The sequence below is a fragment of the Maniola hyperantus genome, chromosome 28 (genome assembly GCF_902806685.2).
Source record: "Maniola hyperantus chromosome 28, iAphHyp1.2, whole genome shotgun sequence".
NCBI lineage: Eukaryota > Metazoa > Arthropoda > Insecta > Lepidoptera > Nymphalidae > Maniola > Maniola hyperantus.
In genome coordinates this window covers 4,699,376-4,718,013 of record NC_048563.1, presented here as the reverse complement: position 1 = coordinate 4,718,013, position 18,638 = coordinate 4,699,376, and the positions used below count along the sequence as shown (strand labels likewise).

At 37.8% G+C, this 18,638-nt stretch overlaps 2 protein-coding genes across 2 annotated transcripts; one reads left to right on the top strand and one right to left on the bottom strand.

Moving 5' to 3' along the window:
* Positions 1–398: 398 nt before the first annotated feature.
* Positions 399–5,327, bottom strand: LOC138404413 (zinc finger protein ZFP2-like). Its single transcript, XM_069508230.1, has 3 exons — positions 5,125–5,327; positions 3,826–4,614; positions 399–2,258 (listed from the first exon to the last, which is right to left on the bottom strand). The coding sequence occupies exons 2-3, from the start codon at positions 4,552–4,554 to the stop codon at positions 1,194–1,196; spliced, it is 1,794 nt and encodes a 597-aa protein (XP_069364331.1). The 5' UTR covers positions 4,555–4,614; positions 5,125–5,327; the 3' UTR covers positions 399–1,193.
* Positions 5,328–5,644: 317 nt separating this feature from the next.
* LOC117994990 (uncharacterized) lies at positions 5,645–18,560 on the top strand. The gene is made up of 13 exons (XM_034982967.2): positions 5,645–5,986; positions 6,493–6,667; positions 6,820–6,912; positions 7,544–7,678; positions 8,042–8,800; positions 9,383–9,513; positions 10,490–10,703; positions 11,569–11,672; positions 12,531–12,669; positions 13,369–13,500; positions 14,601–14,801; positions 15,422–15,568; positions 16,355–18,560. The coding sequence occupies exons 1-13, from the start codon at positions 5,910–5,912 to the stop codon at positions 16,514–16,516; spliced, it is 2,469 nt and encodes an 822-aa protein (XP_034838858.1). The 5' UTR covers positions 5,645–5,909; the 3' UTR covers positions 16,517–18,560.
* The last annotated feature ends 78 nt before the right edge of the window (positions 18,561–18,638 follow it).

Sequence of the window (18,638 nt, the reverse complement as noted above, 5' to 3'; positions counted from 1 at the left end):
GGCTCCCGGTCTTGATGCTGTCTTCCTGATATGACACGGGGCCAATGTGTCAACGCAAGTTGCGTCCCACATTAGCGCCCGTCCCCGTTCCCAGGGAACCAGCGTCAATCCATCAGGTCTCTTGCCATCATCCCGACTAATCCCTGCCGGCTCAATGAGCGCAGGAATATTTATGGTGGCAAGAGCTCTTTTAATTGTATCGTTAAGAGAGCCATGCCTAAACAGCCTACCGGAGCTCCTTTGGCAAGAGAGTCCGTGGATTCCAAATTTATCAACCTCTTTTCCACACGGACATCTGTGCTGATGGCACAGTGGTGTTCCCAATCTGAGACCTAGAAATTTTTTATAAAATTTCATAAAATAAAATCATTCAAATGTAATTAAATCGAAATTCTTTTCGACGAGTCACCTAGGAATTAGGATTATGGTCTGTGTCTGTATCTAGTTATGACAGCTGTCAGCTGAACAAGTACTTTTTTTTCTGGTTTTACGGCTCTAGATTCTAGCCCTTTTGAGCCTGATGAAGAAGTACAGTGTTTCCAACTCTTTAAAACCATTTGTGTGTGTCTATGGCATCGACATAGGAATACACCACGTAGTAGTACTTCCAACTTAACCAATCTCATTATCTTCATAAGCTAACATAATATTTAGGATAATTAGATTGGTTGCATTTTCCCGATAGTTGCAATTGCCTCGCTGGACCTTACCTATGTGAAATTTCACCTGAGCGAAGCGAGCTAGTAGGTATTCAATAAAAGGGTAGGTCTGATCAGACACAGTATCGATTTTATTTTAGTTATCAGTGATAGTGGCCGATTGGCCCACACATGCAACACACGCACATCAGACACGCAACACACACACCACACACGCGCCACACTTACAACATACGCGCAACACATAAGTACCTATCACACGCGCGAATCATACACGCCACATACGCGCAAGTAACACACGCGCTATCTCCTCCCAGGCAAATTTTTTTTACTACTATGAATACGTCGCGGCAACTGTTATGACATTTACATTTTACAGTCACAATGCTCACAGAGCAAATGAATGAATTTATTTTTCCACATCAGTTATCTACAGTACAATATTTTTTATAACTATTTATTACAGTTATCATTCTAATAATTTAGTACATTTATTACATTTATAACATTATAAAATAATTATAAAATAAATATCTAACTCGGGTGACGTGTCATCATGTGACATTTAAGACCACTCAATATTTTACACTTAAAGTCACAATGCTCACAGCGATAAGGTTTTTCACCAGTGTGAATTCTCATGTGGACCTTAAGATAAGTTGACGTTGTACATTTGAAGTCACATTCCTTACAGGCATAAGGTTTTTCACCAGTGTGAGTTCTAACATGGATCTTTAGATAACGTGAATTTGAGCATTTATAATCACAATAAACACAAATATAGGGTTTTTCACCAGTGTGAGTTCTCATGTGGATTTTTAGATCACAGGATTTTGACCCTTTATAGTCGCATAGCTCACAAAGATACGGTTTCAGACCGGTGTGAGACCTCATGTGAGTTTTAAGATGTATTGACGTCGCACATGTATAGTCGCATTGAGCACAGGCATAAGGTTTTTCACCAGTGTGAGTCCTGATGTGCATCTTTAGATAACGCGCAGTTGAGCATTTATAGTCACAATGCATACAGACAAAAGGTTTTTCACCAGTATGCTTCCTCATATGGATTTTTAGGTCATAAGATTTTGAACTTTTATAGTCACAATGTTCACAGAAATACGGTTTGGCATCCGTGTGAGTTCTCATGTGGATCTTCAGATACCAAGACGTCGAACATTTATAGTCGCAATGCTCACAGGCATAAGGTTTTTCACCAGTGTGTATCATAGTATGTATCTTTAAATAACGTGCACTTGTACTTTTATAGTCACAATGTTGACAGACGTACGGTTTCTCTCCGGTATGCGTTCTCATGTGGACTTTAAGATCATTGGATTTTGTACATTTATAGTCACAATGTTTACATAGATTAGTTTTACTCATGTGTTTTCTCATGTGGATTTTTAGGTTACTTGAATTTAAACATACATAGTCACAATGCTTGCAATGATAAGGTTTCTGTGATGTTGTGTGACTAACTAAAGTTTGCAAGGTAATACTAGAAAATTGAGGATTTATACTGGTTAAGGAAGTAACTGTTTGTTTGTCATTGATTAGTTGGCTCTTGCCTAAACTTGCATCGGCTTGAGAAGGCTCCCGCTGGAAACAAATTATACACAACTGTTAGCGGCATTGCCGTTGCCTAGAGTTGAATTTAAAAAAATATAATAGGCTAGTTGACCCTTTTTTTAAGTAGGTCTTAAGTGGTTAATATTCGTCCTATTAGATCAAAAAAATTAACACTATATTTTTTTGCGCCCTAAAAACCGTAAAACTTTAATTTAAAAATATATTTTTCTTAGACAGGTGAAAACACTGTCGGCCATGTTTGGCCGATAGATTATCTGTGCTCTGACGTCATGCATTTGTAAACAACAGCACAACCTCCCAAAGTTTAATAAACATGACTTCTATACTAGTTTACATGAAAAATATAGTAATTATCGTTATTGTATCATCCGAGAATGTAAAAAAAGTAGATAATTTAAAGTCCTGACAAACTTTTACGGACTTTAAATTTTATGTATATGGATACTACGTTAGTCCACGCGTGACATAGGGATGACATTTCTTTGTTTACATATTTAATGACGTCACATCATGGCTGACAGCGTTTTCTGCGTTTCAAATAAAAATAAAAATTGTATTTTTTTAAATTGGATTTATATATCCATCCTGCGTTTTTAATAATTGTTATTGATATATTTCGTTGTCTTAAGCAAAATACTATAATAAATAATCATTTATTGGACGAAATTAGATATGAGTCAAGTAGCCTATTGGCGGCAGATGTAAAATGGCGGTTTATGGAACAATGTCGCTAAGTTTCTTTATCAATTATAAAAGAAAATACACAAATCGGTTCAGTAATCTCCGGGATTTCGGTGTACGTAAGTATGAAAAACACAACTCATCCTTGTTTGAAAGTCGGTTTAAAAAGTACCCTATGTTACTCCCTGATTAATTCTACTTGTCTGTGAAAGTCCCGTCAAAATTGGTTCAACCGTTCAATTTTAGAAACGTGTGTTTTAGTTATGGTACAGTTGTAACCATATGAGCTTAATATGAGGTAGTTATTTCGAAATTACAGACATACACTTCAATGGGTTCCATACCTCAAAAGGAAAAACGGAACCCTTATAGGATCACTTTGTTGTCTGTCTGTCTGTCTGTCAAGAAACCTACAGGATACTTCCCATTGACCTAGAATCATGAAATTTGGCAGGTAGGTAGATCTTATAGTTGACATTTGGGGAAAAATCTGAAAACCGTGAATTTAGGATTAGATCACACAAAAAAATTAAATTGTGGTCATGAACTAATAATTAGTATTTTCAACTTTCGAAGTGAGATAACTATATCAAGTGGGGAATCATATGAAAGGTCTTCATCTGTAAATTCTAAAACAGATTTTTATTTATTTTATTTGCATCATAGTTTTTGAATTATCGTGCGAAATGTCGAAAAAATACGACTGTAGTACGGAACCCTCATTGCGCGAGCCTGACTCGCACTTGGCCGGTTTTTTTTCTTATTAGTATAGATAGATACTGCGTGAAAGCACGAGGGGAAGCGCATCCCAGCGAGGTGCGCAGATATTTCCGACAGGTTGTATATTTCTAACTTAAGACATACTATTATATATTCTGTGCTTAGGACAACTCACTTTAACATGAGTCCTCATAAAAGTAGACCCGCCAGTGTCATTTATTGTTTCCATATCATTAGATGAGCTGACAGCCTTTTGTAACTCAGCAATTTCTTTGCTCAACATTGTTTCTGTTTTGATTGGCAATACCATGCTGACTATAATATGTTGATCAAAGTGCAGACTAGTGTTGGATAACTCTTCTTTGGGTACAATAAAGTCCTTCTCATCATCAAGAGTGACCTCGGGGTCACCCAACATTTCCTGCTTAGGTTCTATGGCATCATCAAGAGTGACCTTGGGGTCACCAAACATTTTCTCCTTAGGTTCTATGAGGTAGTTGGCATCTATCTTGCAAGTGTTTTGTTCTGTTTCTATTTTGATAGGTATATCAATCGGTTGGTCTAAAACTGTGGTGTCTAAGTGAAGACTGGTTTTAGATAACTCTTCTTTGGGTACAATAAAGTCCTTGTCATCATCAAGAGTGACCTTGGGGTCATCCAACATTTCCTCCTTAGGTTCTATGAGGTAATTGGCTATCTTGCAAGTGTTTTGTTCTATTTCTATTTTAATAGGTATGTCACTTTGTTGGCCTAAAACTGTGGTGTCTAAGTGAAGAGTAGTGTTCGTTGGCTCTTCTTTGGGTACAGTAAAGTCCTTGTGACCATCATACTCATGGGTTATGTAATATTTCCGTTTTAGGTGGTAGTTGGCGTCACATTTAGATGCAGGGGGTTTTTCCTCCATCTTGCAAGTGTTTTGTGTAAATTATTACACTAGTTCCACTTTCTTATGTGGTACCTAGTTCTGTAATATCAAACAAGTGCAATTTCTTATGTGGTACCTAGTTCTGTAATATCAAACAAGTGCAATTTCTATGTGGTACCTAGTTCTGTAATATCAAACAAGTGCAATTTCTTATGTGGTACCTAGTTCTGTAATATCAAACAAGTGCAATTTCTATGTGGTACCTAGTTCTGTAAAAACAAACAAGTGAGTGCAATTTCTATGTGGTACCTAGTTACCACAACTGACTATGAAAGAATTGTTCAAAATTCCACCCTTTAGGGGATAAAATGAGGGTTTGTTAGAGTACCTTTTCTGCATACTATGCCAGTTTCTGTAGACTATGCCAGGAGGAATAAACCCAAAACGAAACGCAAGAGACGCCATAGCATTTACGTCTATCAAAACAAGCTGTGTTCGATTTCGCCATATTATTGTTTAAAACTTATGAGCACCATACAAAAACCCCTTGGGAGCGTCATTGCAGTAACACCTAAGTTAATCACATCACAATAGCTACTCATTACTCACCTAAACTAGAGACCACTAAAGATCTTCAAACAATTTTTATTCCAGTAGGCATGCAACATCCAAGGCAGTTACTGGAAACTATTTTTGCTGAAATCAGGTATGTATATCAACTGCATTTTATAATTTTATTTTTCGATGATAAAATGACAATTGACAACTTCTTTCCATCCATATGGCATATTGATTATTCATAGATGCAGTCTATGTATGCAGTTTTGTTTTGGTGTTTGATGCATGGATTGGATGGTTTTGGCCATAGATTATCTACTATATACTAGAGAGTTTTGGCCCTGGCCATCAAAGAGTAGGTATTATAATAAACAGGGAACTGGCATTGACCTATTTTGGCCAGATTTTGGCTAGGTTTTGTAGAACGTAATGTTTATATATACCTACTCTTTGGTTTTGGCCAAAGGTGCCAATGGCCAGCGATATCATAGCGATATTCAATGTTCTGTGTTCTGACTGTGTGTTCCTTTTACGTGGTGTGTTCTGTGGTGTCCTCCGGTTAACTGGTCTGTGGTGGTGTCAATTTTTTTGGCGAATTTTAATTTGTTTGTACCTTTAATCTTTTCTTTTACTTTTAAAATAAGTGTAAATGAAAACTTTGATTTAATAAATATTTGAGCAAGATTGTGTATCACAAGTACCTATTAAAATATAATTTACTGAGATTTATAGTTCGAAGACGCTGTGATGTGAATTAAAAAAAATATCGATGAGCTATTGAATGTTTGAAAGATAAATAAAAAACAAACTAATATTTTCTTAAATAAAAACTCAAAATGCGATGCTGTGTGCCGTTTTGTAATAATTCTTCAAAATATACGCTTGGATCGCAAGGTGAAATCACGTATCACAAGTAAGCAAGTCGTTTATTTATAACAAAAACGTAGGTATTAAAAACTTGGTGTTTACACCTTTCCATATTTTATTTTATTTCGATCAATTTATAAACTCTGTTCACGTGAATTCCTTCCTGAAGAATTTAAATTGCTTCACAGTAAATATTATGTATATTTTATAGGAAACAATATAAATAATGTTTATAAAGAAAGAAGGGATACGCAAAATCGAGCTTGATGTTGATGATTAATTCAGTAGGTCGATTTCGTAAAACCTGCATCTAACAGTTAATAGCCTCAATAACTCAAAAGAGCGATTGAAATCAGAAAGGTCCTCGGTTCAAACCCCACCGATTGCACTATTGTCGTACCCACTCCTAGCACAAGTTTTACGCTTAGTTGGAGGGGAAAGGGGAATATTAGTCATGATAAATATGTCTAATATTCTTTAAAAAAAAAGTTAAGGGTCGGCACAATCTGTAGCAGTTCTTTTTATGGTAATTAAACTAGTGATGTATTGCAGGTTCCCAGTTGACCCCGGCTCTAGGAAGTGTTGGCTGAGAGCTCTCAACAAAGATGAAGCAAGTCTACCAACCCGAGCGGCTGTATGCTCCCAGCACTTCTTGTTTAATGACTTCTATGTATCTAAGACTGGCTTGAGGAAAGTCAGGGCGAATGCTGTGCCTTTAGTGGTGCATGTAAGTATACAAGGTGTTAGATAACGTCTGTAACATATGTACAGGGTGTAACCAAAACGCTAGCCAAAACTTAGCATGATTTATTTAGTGTTTTAAATTTTTTATTCGCACTATTTCTTTATTTCTTTCAAAATAATATATCTTTGTTGTAGGTCTGCCTAATATGCCTGGATACAGAGAGCAAAATGTACCCATTCAATAAATATAAACTTAGAGAACCATACAAAACATTGACTGGAATTGCAGTAAGTTCTTCATACAAAATACTACATAAATAATTATTACAATGTCCGAAATTTTGAGAGCATGTTTTTGAGAATTATTTCTCAAAAACATGCTCTCAAAATCCTAGACTAAGGGGACATGATATGAAATTACAATATCAATTGGCATCGTCAAATCCATTAAAACACTTTCTGACCAACAGAGTTTGCCGAGAATTGCCCAAGGATGTGATTATGTCAAGCTCTGTTAACCAGTTCAAGAATAAATTGGACAAACATTTGGAAAACTCAAAGCACTTCTCTTTAAATGTTTGAATATTCAAACAGTTTGAATGAAATATTTGAATATTCCAAACAGTTTGAATGAAATAATTGAATATTCATACAGTTTGAATCAAATATTTGAATATTCAAACAGTTTGAATATTCAAATATTTAATTTAAGCGGGTTGAATATTCAAACCGTTTGAATACCCAACATTAAAATCAAACTGTTTGAATATTCAAACATTTAATTTAAGCGGGTTGAATATTCAAACATGTAATTCAAACTGTTGGAATATTCAAACATTTAACTGTTCGAATAGTCAAATAAATTTGGTTCTTTGTTTGCATTTCAAAAGGTTTTGTGTAAATAACATTTTGTTTGTAGTTGGAAGAAAAAGACAAGATGCCCAAGACGCTATGTGGAGAGTGTGCGCACAGACTTGTGAACTTCAACAAGTTCAGGGAAAAAAGCATGCGTGCACACTCACTTATGTTGAGATTGGTCAAAGAACACAAATCTGTGAGTATTTCACTACCATGAAAGAAAGAAAGAAAATAGATTCAGTTGTTGTTGGTCTCACAGATAAAATAATACAAATGCAACATTTTCATTTGAATTTTTTAAATTCCATTATAATTATAGTCCGCGACAGGTCGAGATGGCAATCGAGGTATGAGACGGAAGGACGCCCCGTACACCTGCACGTCACCCGCGCTTGCCCGCACCGAGTTAGCGTGTGTGTGCGGGGCGTTCCCTACCCGATTGCCATTTCAACCTGTCGCGAACTATCACATCACTACTTAGATCGCTAAGTCAAGGGCTAACTTGTAATCGGAAAAAATTGGTTTTGTATATTTAAAAAGGAATTCTGTACATTTTCAGATAACAATCCAAAACATAAAAACAATAAACAGACATGAAAACAACCTGTTATCAAAATTAGTTCGAAAACAATTTGAACCTAACAATTGTGATTTATATATCTTAGAAGATGTAGAAGATAACTTAACTGTTTCCGATAAAATTAACGTAAATGAGAAAACTGTCACAGTTAAACATGAAGATTTCACTTATATAGATCAAAACTATGTCGAAACCAAAGAAGAGTTAACTATAGACCATGAAGTTTCGATTAACGATAATTTAAACCATGTTAATTCAATCAAAGATAACTTTAATCACGGAAATGTTGACGATGGTTTAACTAACGATAATTTAGATAACGATAACGTTAATATGAATAACGATATTTTGAATAACGTTAAAAATGAAAACAGTGATAACGACACAGATTTCTTACCAAATAACGATTGCAATGACTATTCTACAGATGACAGCTTACCTTTAGAAACGAAACGCAAGAAAATATTGAAAAAAGAGAAAAGTAAAACCAAAAAAACTAAAGTCAAATCTAAAGTTATCGAACCGAAAATTGATAGACGAAGAAAACCGTTTTTGAACACGGATTTGAATGAAACTTTGTTTACTATAACAGATCTAAGTTTTGATGAGCAAGTGGCAGATATACGGAAAAGACAAGACACTGCGAACTATAAGAATTCTCCATTTAAATGTACGCTATGCTTCAAAGGTTTTCTGGATGAAGATGCTTACAATGGACACATGTCTAGACATACTGATGTAAGTATTTTTAATTTTATCCAGCCACACTGTACTGTATCAACGGAGATAATAAGTTAGTATAGGACTCTGTGTTATACAGGATATAACTAGAACGCTAGCAATAACGAAGAGAGCTGATACTACAGATGATTACTGATGACACCAAAAAAAAAACCAAAAACAAATCCTATTTTTTGTAAAAGTTCACGATTTATTGCAAGTAAAATATCTGACTTACCCTATTACATGACCTTAAGATTTTAAACTCAAGAACGACAGAGACTCGTGTTGTTCCGCTCATAATTCGCGCGAGCTAATCCATACTTCCATACTAATATTATAAATGCGATAGTGTGTCTGTCTGTCTGTCCGTCTGTCTGTCTATCTGTCTGTCTGTCTGCTAGCCTTTCACGGCCCATCCGTTCAACAGATTTTAACGAAATTTGGTACAGCGATAGCGTGCATCCCGGGGACTTACATAGGCTACTTTTTATCCCGGAAAATCAAACAGTTCCCACGGGATTTTTAAAAACCTAAATCCACGCGGACGAAGTCGCGGGCATCATCTAGTCTATATTAATATCATAATCTATTTTGCAGCAATGCGGAGAATACGAGTGTGAAATATGCAAAACGCATTTCAAGCACTCTCACGCACTGAGGAAACACATCACCGCACACCACACACAAAGGTTTAGCTGCAATTCCTGCCCATATATCACCACACATCGGTAAGTTTAGGCTGGATCCAGATACCTATAATTAGATGATGCCCGCGACTTCGTCCGTGTGGATTAAAGCCGGAAATATACTGACGTGTCGTGTTGTGTCGTGACGAGTCAGAAGCGAATGCAGCGACACTAATTTCCGGGTAAGAAAACGTGAAATCCACACATAACACATTCGACGACCTCCCTGGCGCAGTGGTGAGCGCTCTGGTCTTATTAGTGGGAGGTCCCGGGTTCGATTCCTGGCAGGGGTTTGGAATTTTATAATTTCTAAATTTCTGGTCTGGTCTGGTGGGAGGCTTCGGCCGTGGCTAGTTACCACCCTACCGGCAAAGCCGTGCCGCCAAGCGATTTAGCGTTCCGGTACGATGCCGTGTAGAAACCAAAGGGGTATGGGTTTAATACAAAAAACTGCCATACCCCTTCCAGGTTAGCCCGCTATCATCTTAGACTGCATCTTCACTTACCACCAGGTGAGATTGCAGTCCAGGGCTAACTTGTACCTGAATAAAAATAAAAAAAAGCTTAACGATACTATCTTCGTTCATAATGTTTATTTTGTTCTGGGCAATACACAATAATTCGTTCAAAACCATGTTACACTGACATTTCAAAAAATTCGTTGAACGTGTAGAATAAAATGTAAAGTAATTTCTAAAATCGAAAGCCGTACGTATTAGTTTAAGTATTTGTGATCTTTTTGTCTTCATGCTCTGTTTTTTGTTGTGTTTTTTTTTGTTTTGTTTATGTACGTTTGTCTGGTGTTGTTCTGTTTTGTACTGTGCGCTATGGTCCCAAATAAAAGGTTATTTATTTATTTATTATTTTATTTATTTAAATTAAATTGTAATAAATAAAAACCCTACAAATTACAATTATCCTACTTCTGATACTCTACATTCGTCTCATTCTCTCAAAGTTTAGTTTTGTGAAAGTACTTCTACAGCGTATGAATGAACTGCATCCAATTTTTTTTCAGACAAACAGCGAGGCTCCACGAAAGATGGCACAAAGGGACGAAGTACCAATGCCCGCACTGTCCGGACGAATTCGTCAAGTTCACGACGTACATGGGCCACATACGCATCAAGCACCCCTCCGACTTTGTCTGCGCGCTGTGCGGGTACTCCTTCGTCAGCGAAAAGGGCATCGACTTGCACAAGAAGCTCAAACATCGCCTCGATGATAGAGAGGTAAGTGAGCTAGCTATACGCTACTGCAAAAATAAATTTAAAATATTAATAAATAAAAATAAATATTAATTTAAAAATAAAATATTTTAAAAACAAAACGATGAAAAATATTCAATAACAATTTTAAAAAATTAAGTCAACTATAGATTTTAAAAAATCAATGACATAGTAGTTATTAATAAATTCGTGTGAATTGTAAAATGCACTGGTAGAGATCTCTCCAGCACTGTTCGACTGCCGCCGGTGATTATTATCTTATGGGCTGGTTCAATAAGGAAGACACCGTCCGTTCAATACAACACACAGTGGCGTGCACAGGGTTTGAACCTAGGGTAAGCATTAGTCAGCTAACTACCTATTTAATGACAGGTCATCATGAAAAATGACCACATAGCCATTTCAATTAGGTAAGCAGTGCTTTTATGCCTCTATGACCTGCACGCCACTGACAACATAAACATTATCACCAAGGCGTATGTCATTATTATTAACAAGGTTACAATAAGATTTTGCAAGCCGCCATATTATATTAAGAAAGACGTGAAAGTGCGCGCGCGCCGGTCCCGTGCGGGGGGCTGCCTCCGTCCCCCGCACGTCTCCCGTGCGTTGTTCCCTGAACAGCACTGGTAGAGATAAGTGCTTCCTTGTCCACTTTTACTCTCTTTTTCTTTTCTCTTTACTGTAAAAAATAGTAATAAGTGCGAATATTAGTAAAATCGTGTTCCTAAAAAACCTAATTTATTAAAGAAGAAACTGTCCAGCAATTTCCATTACAGTCCTCTTGGATTTCTTGGATTGCTGGCGTGCGGCCAGTAAAGAGCCGATTACAGCCCTCTGTGGGAGTAAAATAATGTTATCATCGCAGATCCCTGAAGACGGTCCATTCTGTGAGCTGTGCAACGTCCGCTTCGTGTCCGAAGTTGCGTACAAGCGGCATCGCCAGGTCTCCGCCAAACATAACACCGACTCGTAAGCAATCCACTCATTCCACCCTCCTTTTTCTACAACCGCACCGCACGCCACCGCAAGCAATTTCACCCTCACCATCTGGGTGCTTGGTGCACTGCCACCGCCCGTTCTTCTTCTTCTTCGCTCTGGGCTGGTTTCCGCACTTAAACGTTTCCGTCTGTTGTGCGTGCATCGCCCCTCCCCGCTGAAGTCTTCACTCCAGCCATCTAAGGATGCCGAGGACTTCATGGAGTGAGGTTGGGGAACCCAAATGGCGTTCGCGTTGTTCTGGCACGCCCATGCACTCTAGGAGCACGTCGGTGTTTCATCGACCTTCATGCAGGCCTTGCACTGTTGCACTTGCCCTAAAAAGGGGGGTGTTCCACTCATTACACCCCCCTTTTTAGGGTTCCATACCACAAAAGGATAAACGGAACTCTTATAGGATCACTGTGTTGTCTGTCTGTCTGTCAAGAAACCTATAGGGTACTTCCCATTGACCTAGAATCATGAAATTTGGTAGGAAGGTAGGTCTTATAGCAGACATGAGAGTAAAAATCTAGAAACCGTGAATTTGTGGTTACATCAGAAGAAAATTAAAATGTGTTCATGAACAAATATTGCTATTTTCAATTTTCAAAGTAAGATTATTATACCAAGTAGGGTATTATTTGAAAACAGTTTTTTTATATTTATTTTTAGGCATAATAGTTTTTCATTTATCGTGCAAAATGACGATTAAATTCGATTGTAGTACGGAACCCTCGGTACACGAGTTGATAGACACGACAGACTGAAGTGTTCCTATAAGGATCCCTTTTTTCCTTTTGAGGTACAGAACCCTAAAACATTAAATATCCTTTTCTACTTATTTTCCAGCGATGTAAAAGAAAAGTCAAAGGGGAGGAAACCCAGGGAAATCAAAGAAAAGTCCAAAAACGATAATTCGGAGAGAAACGAGAGAAGAATGTACCCTAGTCAGATGCGGAAAGCGGAAGGTCCGATATCTTGTGAACAGGTTAGTTTGTACATCCCCTCATAACTCCTAAAGCCAGAAGTCAGCGACAAACCAGGCGGAATTCCGCATGCCAACGTGTCTTCTCGAAATATACATGGACGATACTCCAACCGCGCGCGTTTTCCGCGTTTCGTGTGGTCCTTTACAATCGTCGCAGAATTCTGCGAGAAATTCTGACTCGCGAAGTCAGGGCTATAATGTTTTTATTTGCGCACTTGCAAAATAAATAACCATTATTCTATTATTTATCTCCTTCATTGCTCGCGCTACTCGCAATCTAAACTTAATTTATATCGAATCCAGCATAGCTGTAAATTATTAACTATCCATATCTTATGTTTAGGAAGGCACTGGCCCCTAAGACACGGGATTTCCTAGTTTAGGGGTCAGGATTCCAGAGAGTTGATTACTGTACTGAGTTGTTTAAATAAATAAATATTATTATATATTATTATTATATTATTATATAGATTTATTTTATGCCAATGTGAATAGTGTACGCCAAAGTTTATTAATTTGGTTTGCTAGCATAACGTAATTATATTTAGTTATAGTTTGCTTTTCATTGTGTTCTTTTAATTTTAATTTTGTTTCTACCTGTGAGAACTTATTAGCTTCTAGTTATTTAATTTTCAAGATTATAATATGTTAATTTAAGCTGTTGGTTTGGCCAAATAAAATAAAATAAAATTATTCCAGTGCGGCATGCAACTAGAAGACTCTAGAGCGTACCACGGCCACTTCAGGCGTCACCACCCGGACAAGAACCGAACCAAGTACCCTTCCATGAAGTCGCCCTTCATGTGCGAGTCTTGCGGGAGAATGTTCCAGGTCAGTTCTACCATCATCATCAACCGATAGACGTCCACCGCTGGACATAGGTCTCTTGTAGGGACTTCCACACGCCACGGTCTTGCGCCGCCGTCATCCAGCGGCTCTCACAGACTCCTTTGATGTCGTCTGTCCACCTAGTGGGGGGTCTTCCAACGCTGCGCTTTCTGGTGCGAGGTTGCCATTCCAGCACCATGAGATCCCAACGTCTATCGTTTTTATGGACTATTTCAGCTTCACAACCCGTTGAGCTATGTCGGTTACTCTAGTTCTCCTACGGATCTCCTCATTTCCTTATTGATCACGTAGAGAAACTCCGCACATAGCTCTCTCCATCGCCCGCTGAGTGACTCTGAGCTTTCTTATGGACCCATATAATGAAAAAAGTACTCTGTAACCGCAGTCTTGTACGGGCGTCTATTTTTTCTGAAATTAAATGAATATTTTTAGGGTTCCGTAGTAAACAAGGAACCCTTAAAGTTTCGGCTCGTCCGTCCGTCCGTCCTCGGTTAATCTCAGAGACTATTAGTGCTAGAAATCTGTAATTTGACATGGGTATAAATATTAATCACGCCGACAAAGTGGTGAAATAAAATTTTGATTAATATTTTTTTAGGGTAGCTTCCCTACATGTAAAGTGGGGATGATTTTTTTTCTCGCCTACCCCATAGTGTGGGGTATCGTTGAATAGGTCTTTTAAAAATACTGTGGATGTGGGAACATCATTTTTCGATTTCTAGATCCGTTTGTAAAATATGATGTTTTAAAGTGCTAATTTTTATTAGAGGCAAGTGTTGTTGTCCCCCCCCCCCTCTATCAGCCAAATGGTAGTATATAGGAACGTGAAAAAATTCACAGCAGTAGTATATATAATCAATTTTAAAGGAAAACTATCTCGCTCTAACAGCAAGTGTCACAATAGGGCTACTTCTAATAGTCTTTGTTCTGAGGCTGGCAGTGTTTGTTCTACAACCACGCCCTCCTGTCACTGTCATTCAAGTGCCAAAAGAGCCTTGTCGTACTGTAGCGAAATTATCAACTGAAAGCCATAAAGCAAAATAAGAAGAAGAAGCGATATTATCTTAAAGTTTTTTTTCCAGAGTTACGCACTTCTGAAAGACCACCGCTGGGTACACACGGGCGAGCGTCCGTTCGCGTGCGACGCGTGCGGGAAGTCCTTCCGTATGAAGCAACGGCTGGTCGCGCACCGCCGCGTGCACAGCCAGAGCCGAGCCACGTATGTGTGCAACCTGTGCGGGAAGAGCTTCTCCACGCACAGCAACAGACAGAGGCATATGGTGGTGAGTTGACGAGAACCTTAGGGTCTTGGCTGCGAACCTTAGGTAATTAGTGATAGGTATAGTCCTTGATATTATGCTCTTTTAGTTTCATTATGAGAACCTTAGGTTCTTGGCTGAGAACCTTAGGTTCTTTAGTGCTAAAGGTATAGTCCTTGATATGCTCTTAGTTTGATTATGAGAACCTTAGGTTCTTGGCCAAGAACCTTAGGTCCTTTAGTAATAAAGATATAGTCCTTGATATGCTCTTTTAGTTTGATTAGGAGAACCTTGAGTTCTTTAGTGAAAAAGGTATAGTCCTTGATATACTCTTATAGTTGTACTATGTGAACGTTAGGTTCTTGGCTGCGAACCTTAGGTTCTTTAGTGAAAAAGGTAAACACCTCAATATACTCAAGTTTATTGATGAGAACCTTAGGTTCTTAGCCGAGAACCTTAGGTTCTTAGCCGAGAACCTGAGGTTCTTATTACTGTATTGGAAAGCCAAGATGATGAAAGAAAGAAAAAAAAAGTGTTTTTGTCTTTATCACTCTTCAGAGCTATTCTATCTGTTTAGTCTGAGATAATGTCGTTCATAAAACTCATTTTACGCCCTTGTTGTATAATCTAGTATTTCTTTACAGATCCACACGGGTCTCAAGCCGTTCAAATGTGAAATGTGTGGCAAATGCTTCAAGCACTCGAGCGAGAAACGCGCGCACATCACATACGTTCACCTCAAAAAGCCGTGGCCCAAGCGTGCTAGAGGGAAACGGCGCTCAGACAGACCGGTGAGTATTTAAACCAAGTGCGAGACGGATTCGCACACGAAAGGTTCTGTACCATCGTACAAGAAATGACACTTTAATACTTGGACTGCAGTTATAAAATGAAGTAGGTTTTAGGGTTCCGCGGGTTATCTGGCGACAGGCGTAAAACTCGCGATCATTGCTGTCAAAGCAGCGGCTAGAGAGAGACAGCAATAGCCACAAAGCAAAATAAGAAGAAGAGAGACAGCAAATGAACTGTCGCATTGCTACTGCTGTCGCTACTGCAAAGTTTTACGTAATCACCCCGCCGGTCCTCCAAAGGCAAAACGGAACCCTTATAGGATTACTTTGTTGTCTGTCTGTTGGTCTGTCAAGAAACCTACAGGGTACTTCCCGTTGAACTAAAATCATGAAATTTGGCAGGTAGGTAGATCTTATAGCTGACATTTGGGGAAAAATCTGAAAACGGTGAATTTGTGGTTAGATCACACAAAAAAATTAAATTGTGGTCATGAACTAATAATTAGTATTTTCAACTTTCGAAGTGAGTGACTATATCAAGTGGGGTATCATATGAAAGGTCTACACCTGTACATTCTAAAACAGATTTTTATTTATTTTTATGCATCATAGTTTTTGAATTATCGTGCAAAATATCGAAAAAATACGACTGTAGTACGGAACCCTCATTGCGCGAGCCTGACTCGCACTTGGCCGGTTTTTTAAATGAAATGTCTCTAACACTGTGTCATATGTGCCAAGCGTGTTTATAATTTTTCTCATAGAATTTGTTTCTTTGTGTGACAGGGACAGCTTCAACCTCTCGGCTCTGTATCGGCGGGTGTGAGCGAGATGGACATAGCCCAGCAAGCGTGGGGTGCTTGCGACCCCAAACATCACAATATGAACATTATGGAAGATAAACCTGTGTATTTTAGTAATATTAAAGTGTTGTACGACGCCGCATGAACTAGTGCATACCCGACATGTGCTACTACGCTTAAAAACTTCGCATTATTGCCTTTCTAGGAGAACTAGAGTAATCGACTTAGCTCAACGTGTAATACAAATTACTTTTTACTATCAATACTTATAATAAAACTGTAACAGGTCAAATTCTGTACATTGAAGATATTTTGAAATTTTTTTTTCAAGGGCACTCTATAATCGATACTGAACCCAAAACTGTAATTTTTTCATTTTTGTCTGTCTGTCTGTCTGTCTGTCTATCTGTCTGTCTGTCTGTCTGTCTGTCTGTCTGTATCACGGCCGCGCATCACGCTGAAACTACTGAATGGATTCCAATGAAACTTGGTACGATTTGAGGTCATACTATGAGGAAGAATATAGGATACTTTTTATCCCGAAATTCAGTATGGTTCCCGTAGGAGAGGGGATGAAAGTTAAAATGTATACTGAGTTGTAATTCATTAACGTGTAGTCCGATTTCATTTATTCTTTTTTTGTTAGAAAGGGGATATTTTAAAGATTGTTACGTAAATATTTCAAGGTCATCGGTTTTTAACCGACTGTCAAAAAGGAGGTGGTTCTTTTTTCTACATCGATTTTTTCGAGGTTTCTGGACCGATTTGCAATTTTTTTTTTAAATCAACAAAAAAGCTTTCGTGGTGGTCACATAAAAAATTCTGGATTCAACTCCTTAATCGTTGATGCTGCAGGGTTACTGCCCGCCTGAGTTATCAAGATTCAGGAAGTGTTCATAGTGAATTCATATTGTAGGTACCAAGCAACGACTTTATTCTCAGACTTCAAGTCTCAACTCCTCAACCCTGATGATGTAGGGTACAGCACTCCTAAACTATAATGTTTCAGTAACTGCGGATGATGCAAAATTAATTTAGGTACCAAGCATAGGCTACATCATTGAACTTCGGATCCTAACTTCTCAATCCTGATGCTGCAAAGTACTAAAGTCCTATATCGTGGGGATTTGAGAATTTCTGATAGTGAATTGATATTTTAGGTATCAAGCAACGGCTTCACGATGACACTCCCAGTCCGAAATACTCCACCAGAGCGGGTTAGCTAGTATACAAATATAGTTAACGCGGGGGCTGTGCGGGTGTCCCCTCCCCGATTGCCATCTCGACCTGTCGCGTATATAACTTGAATTACACATTTCATTCTACTTAATCATTATCGCACATGTGCGGTAAAATTTTGGTGTGACCAATATGGCTGGCCAATACGATAACTGCATGAATCTGTACTACACTCCAACTACAACTTAAGTGTTTTGAAGCCGCCATCTTTTTAACCGACTTCAAAAAAGGAGGAGGTTCTCAATTCGTCGGAATCTTTTTTTTTTAAATGTATGTGATATAGAAGTGTTTTATTATAGCATCATGTTGTAAGTAAAGGTTAAAAACTGTATTTCAATTACTACATAATATTGGTACTGATTCTGAGCACAACCAAATTTTAGACAATTCGCATCGTCTTCATACTAATGTAATATGAAAAGGACAGACGCAGTTTAACAGTTTCAAATTTTATTTAGAGCTATCAAACTTCGTGACGTTAGCTTCCAGTCGCGAATCTAATGTTTAAATTGGTCGCGTGCACTAATTAATTAAATGCCATAGCCATTAAATGTAAAATTCATGTCCTGTCCCATTTTAGCAATATTAAAAAGAAAAAAGATGCAGATACTATAAATTTAGTTATGAGAAAGCCAACAGAATCGGCGCCATTGTGGTACTATAAAAGTCAGTGCTTTTATTGATTTAAATTAATTTATTATACTTGACTATTACAATATCATTACAAGTCCATGTTTTATTGTTTTTTTATTAATTTATTGAATAACATTGTATGATAAGTGTAGGTACGTAAAAATAAACTAGGCGCTATATGAAACCTATAATTTTGTACTTTGCGCACTTGATACATAAATAACTATTACTAGATAAGTAGTTTTAAGAAATCATTGTTGCGTGTACGTTTTTGAAATCGAAAAGTATTTTTTTAATATAAAATTATGTCAAATGTGTGAGTGAACTTTTATTTATGATATACGTGGGAACTCTTTGTTTTTCCGACATAAAAAGTAGCCTATGTCCTTCCCCGG

Coding starts and splice junctions, on each gene's coding strand:
- LOC138404413 (XM_069508230.1), bottom strand. CDS start 4,554: ATGGAGGAAAAACCCCCTGCATCTAAATGTGACGCCAACTACCACCTA. Junction 2,259..3,825: donor TTATGAGGACTCATGTTAAA/GTGAGTTGTCCT, acceptor ATTTGTTTCCAG/CGGGAGCCTTCTCAAGCCGA.
- LOC117994990 (XM_034982967.2), top strand. CDS start 5,910: ATGCGATGCTGTGTGCCGTTTTGTAATAATTCTTCAAAATATACGCTT. Junction 6,913..7,543: donor AAACATTGACTGGAATTGCA/GTAAGTTCTTCA, acceptor TTTTGTTTGTAG/TTGGAAGAAAAAGACAAGAT. Junction 15,569..16,354: donor AACGGCGCTCAGACAGACCG/GTGAGTATTTAA, acceptor TTTGTGTGACAG/GGACAGCTTCAACCTCTCGG.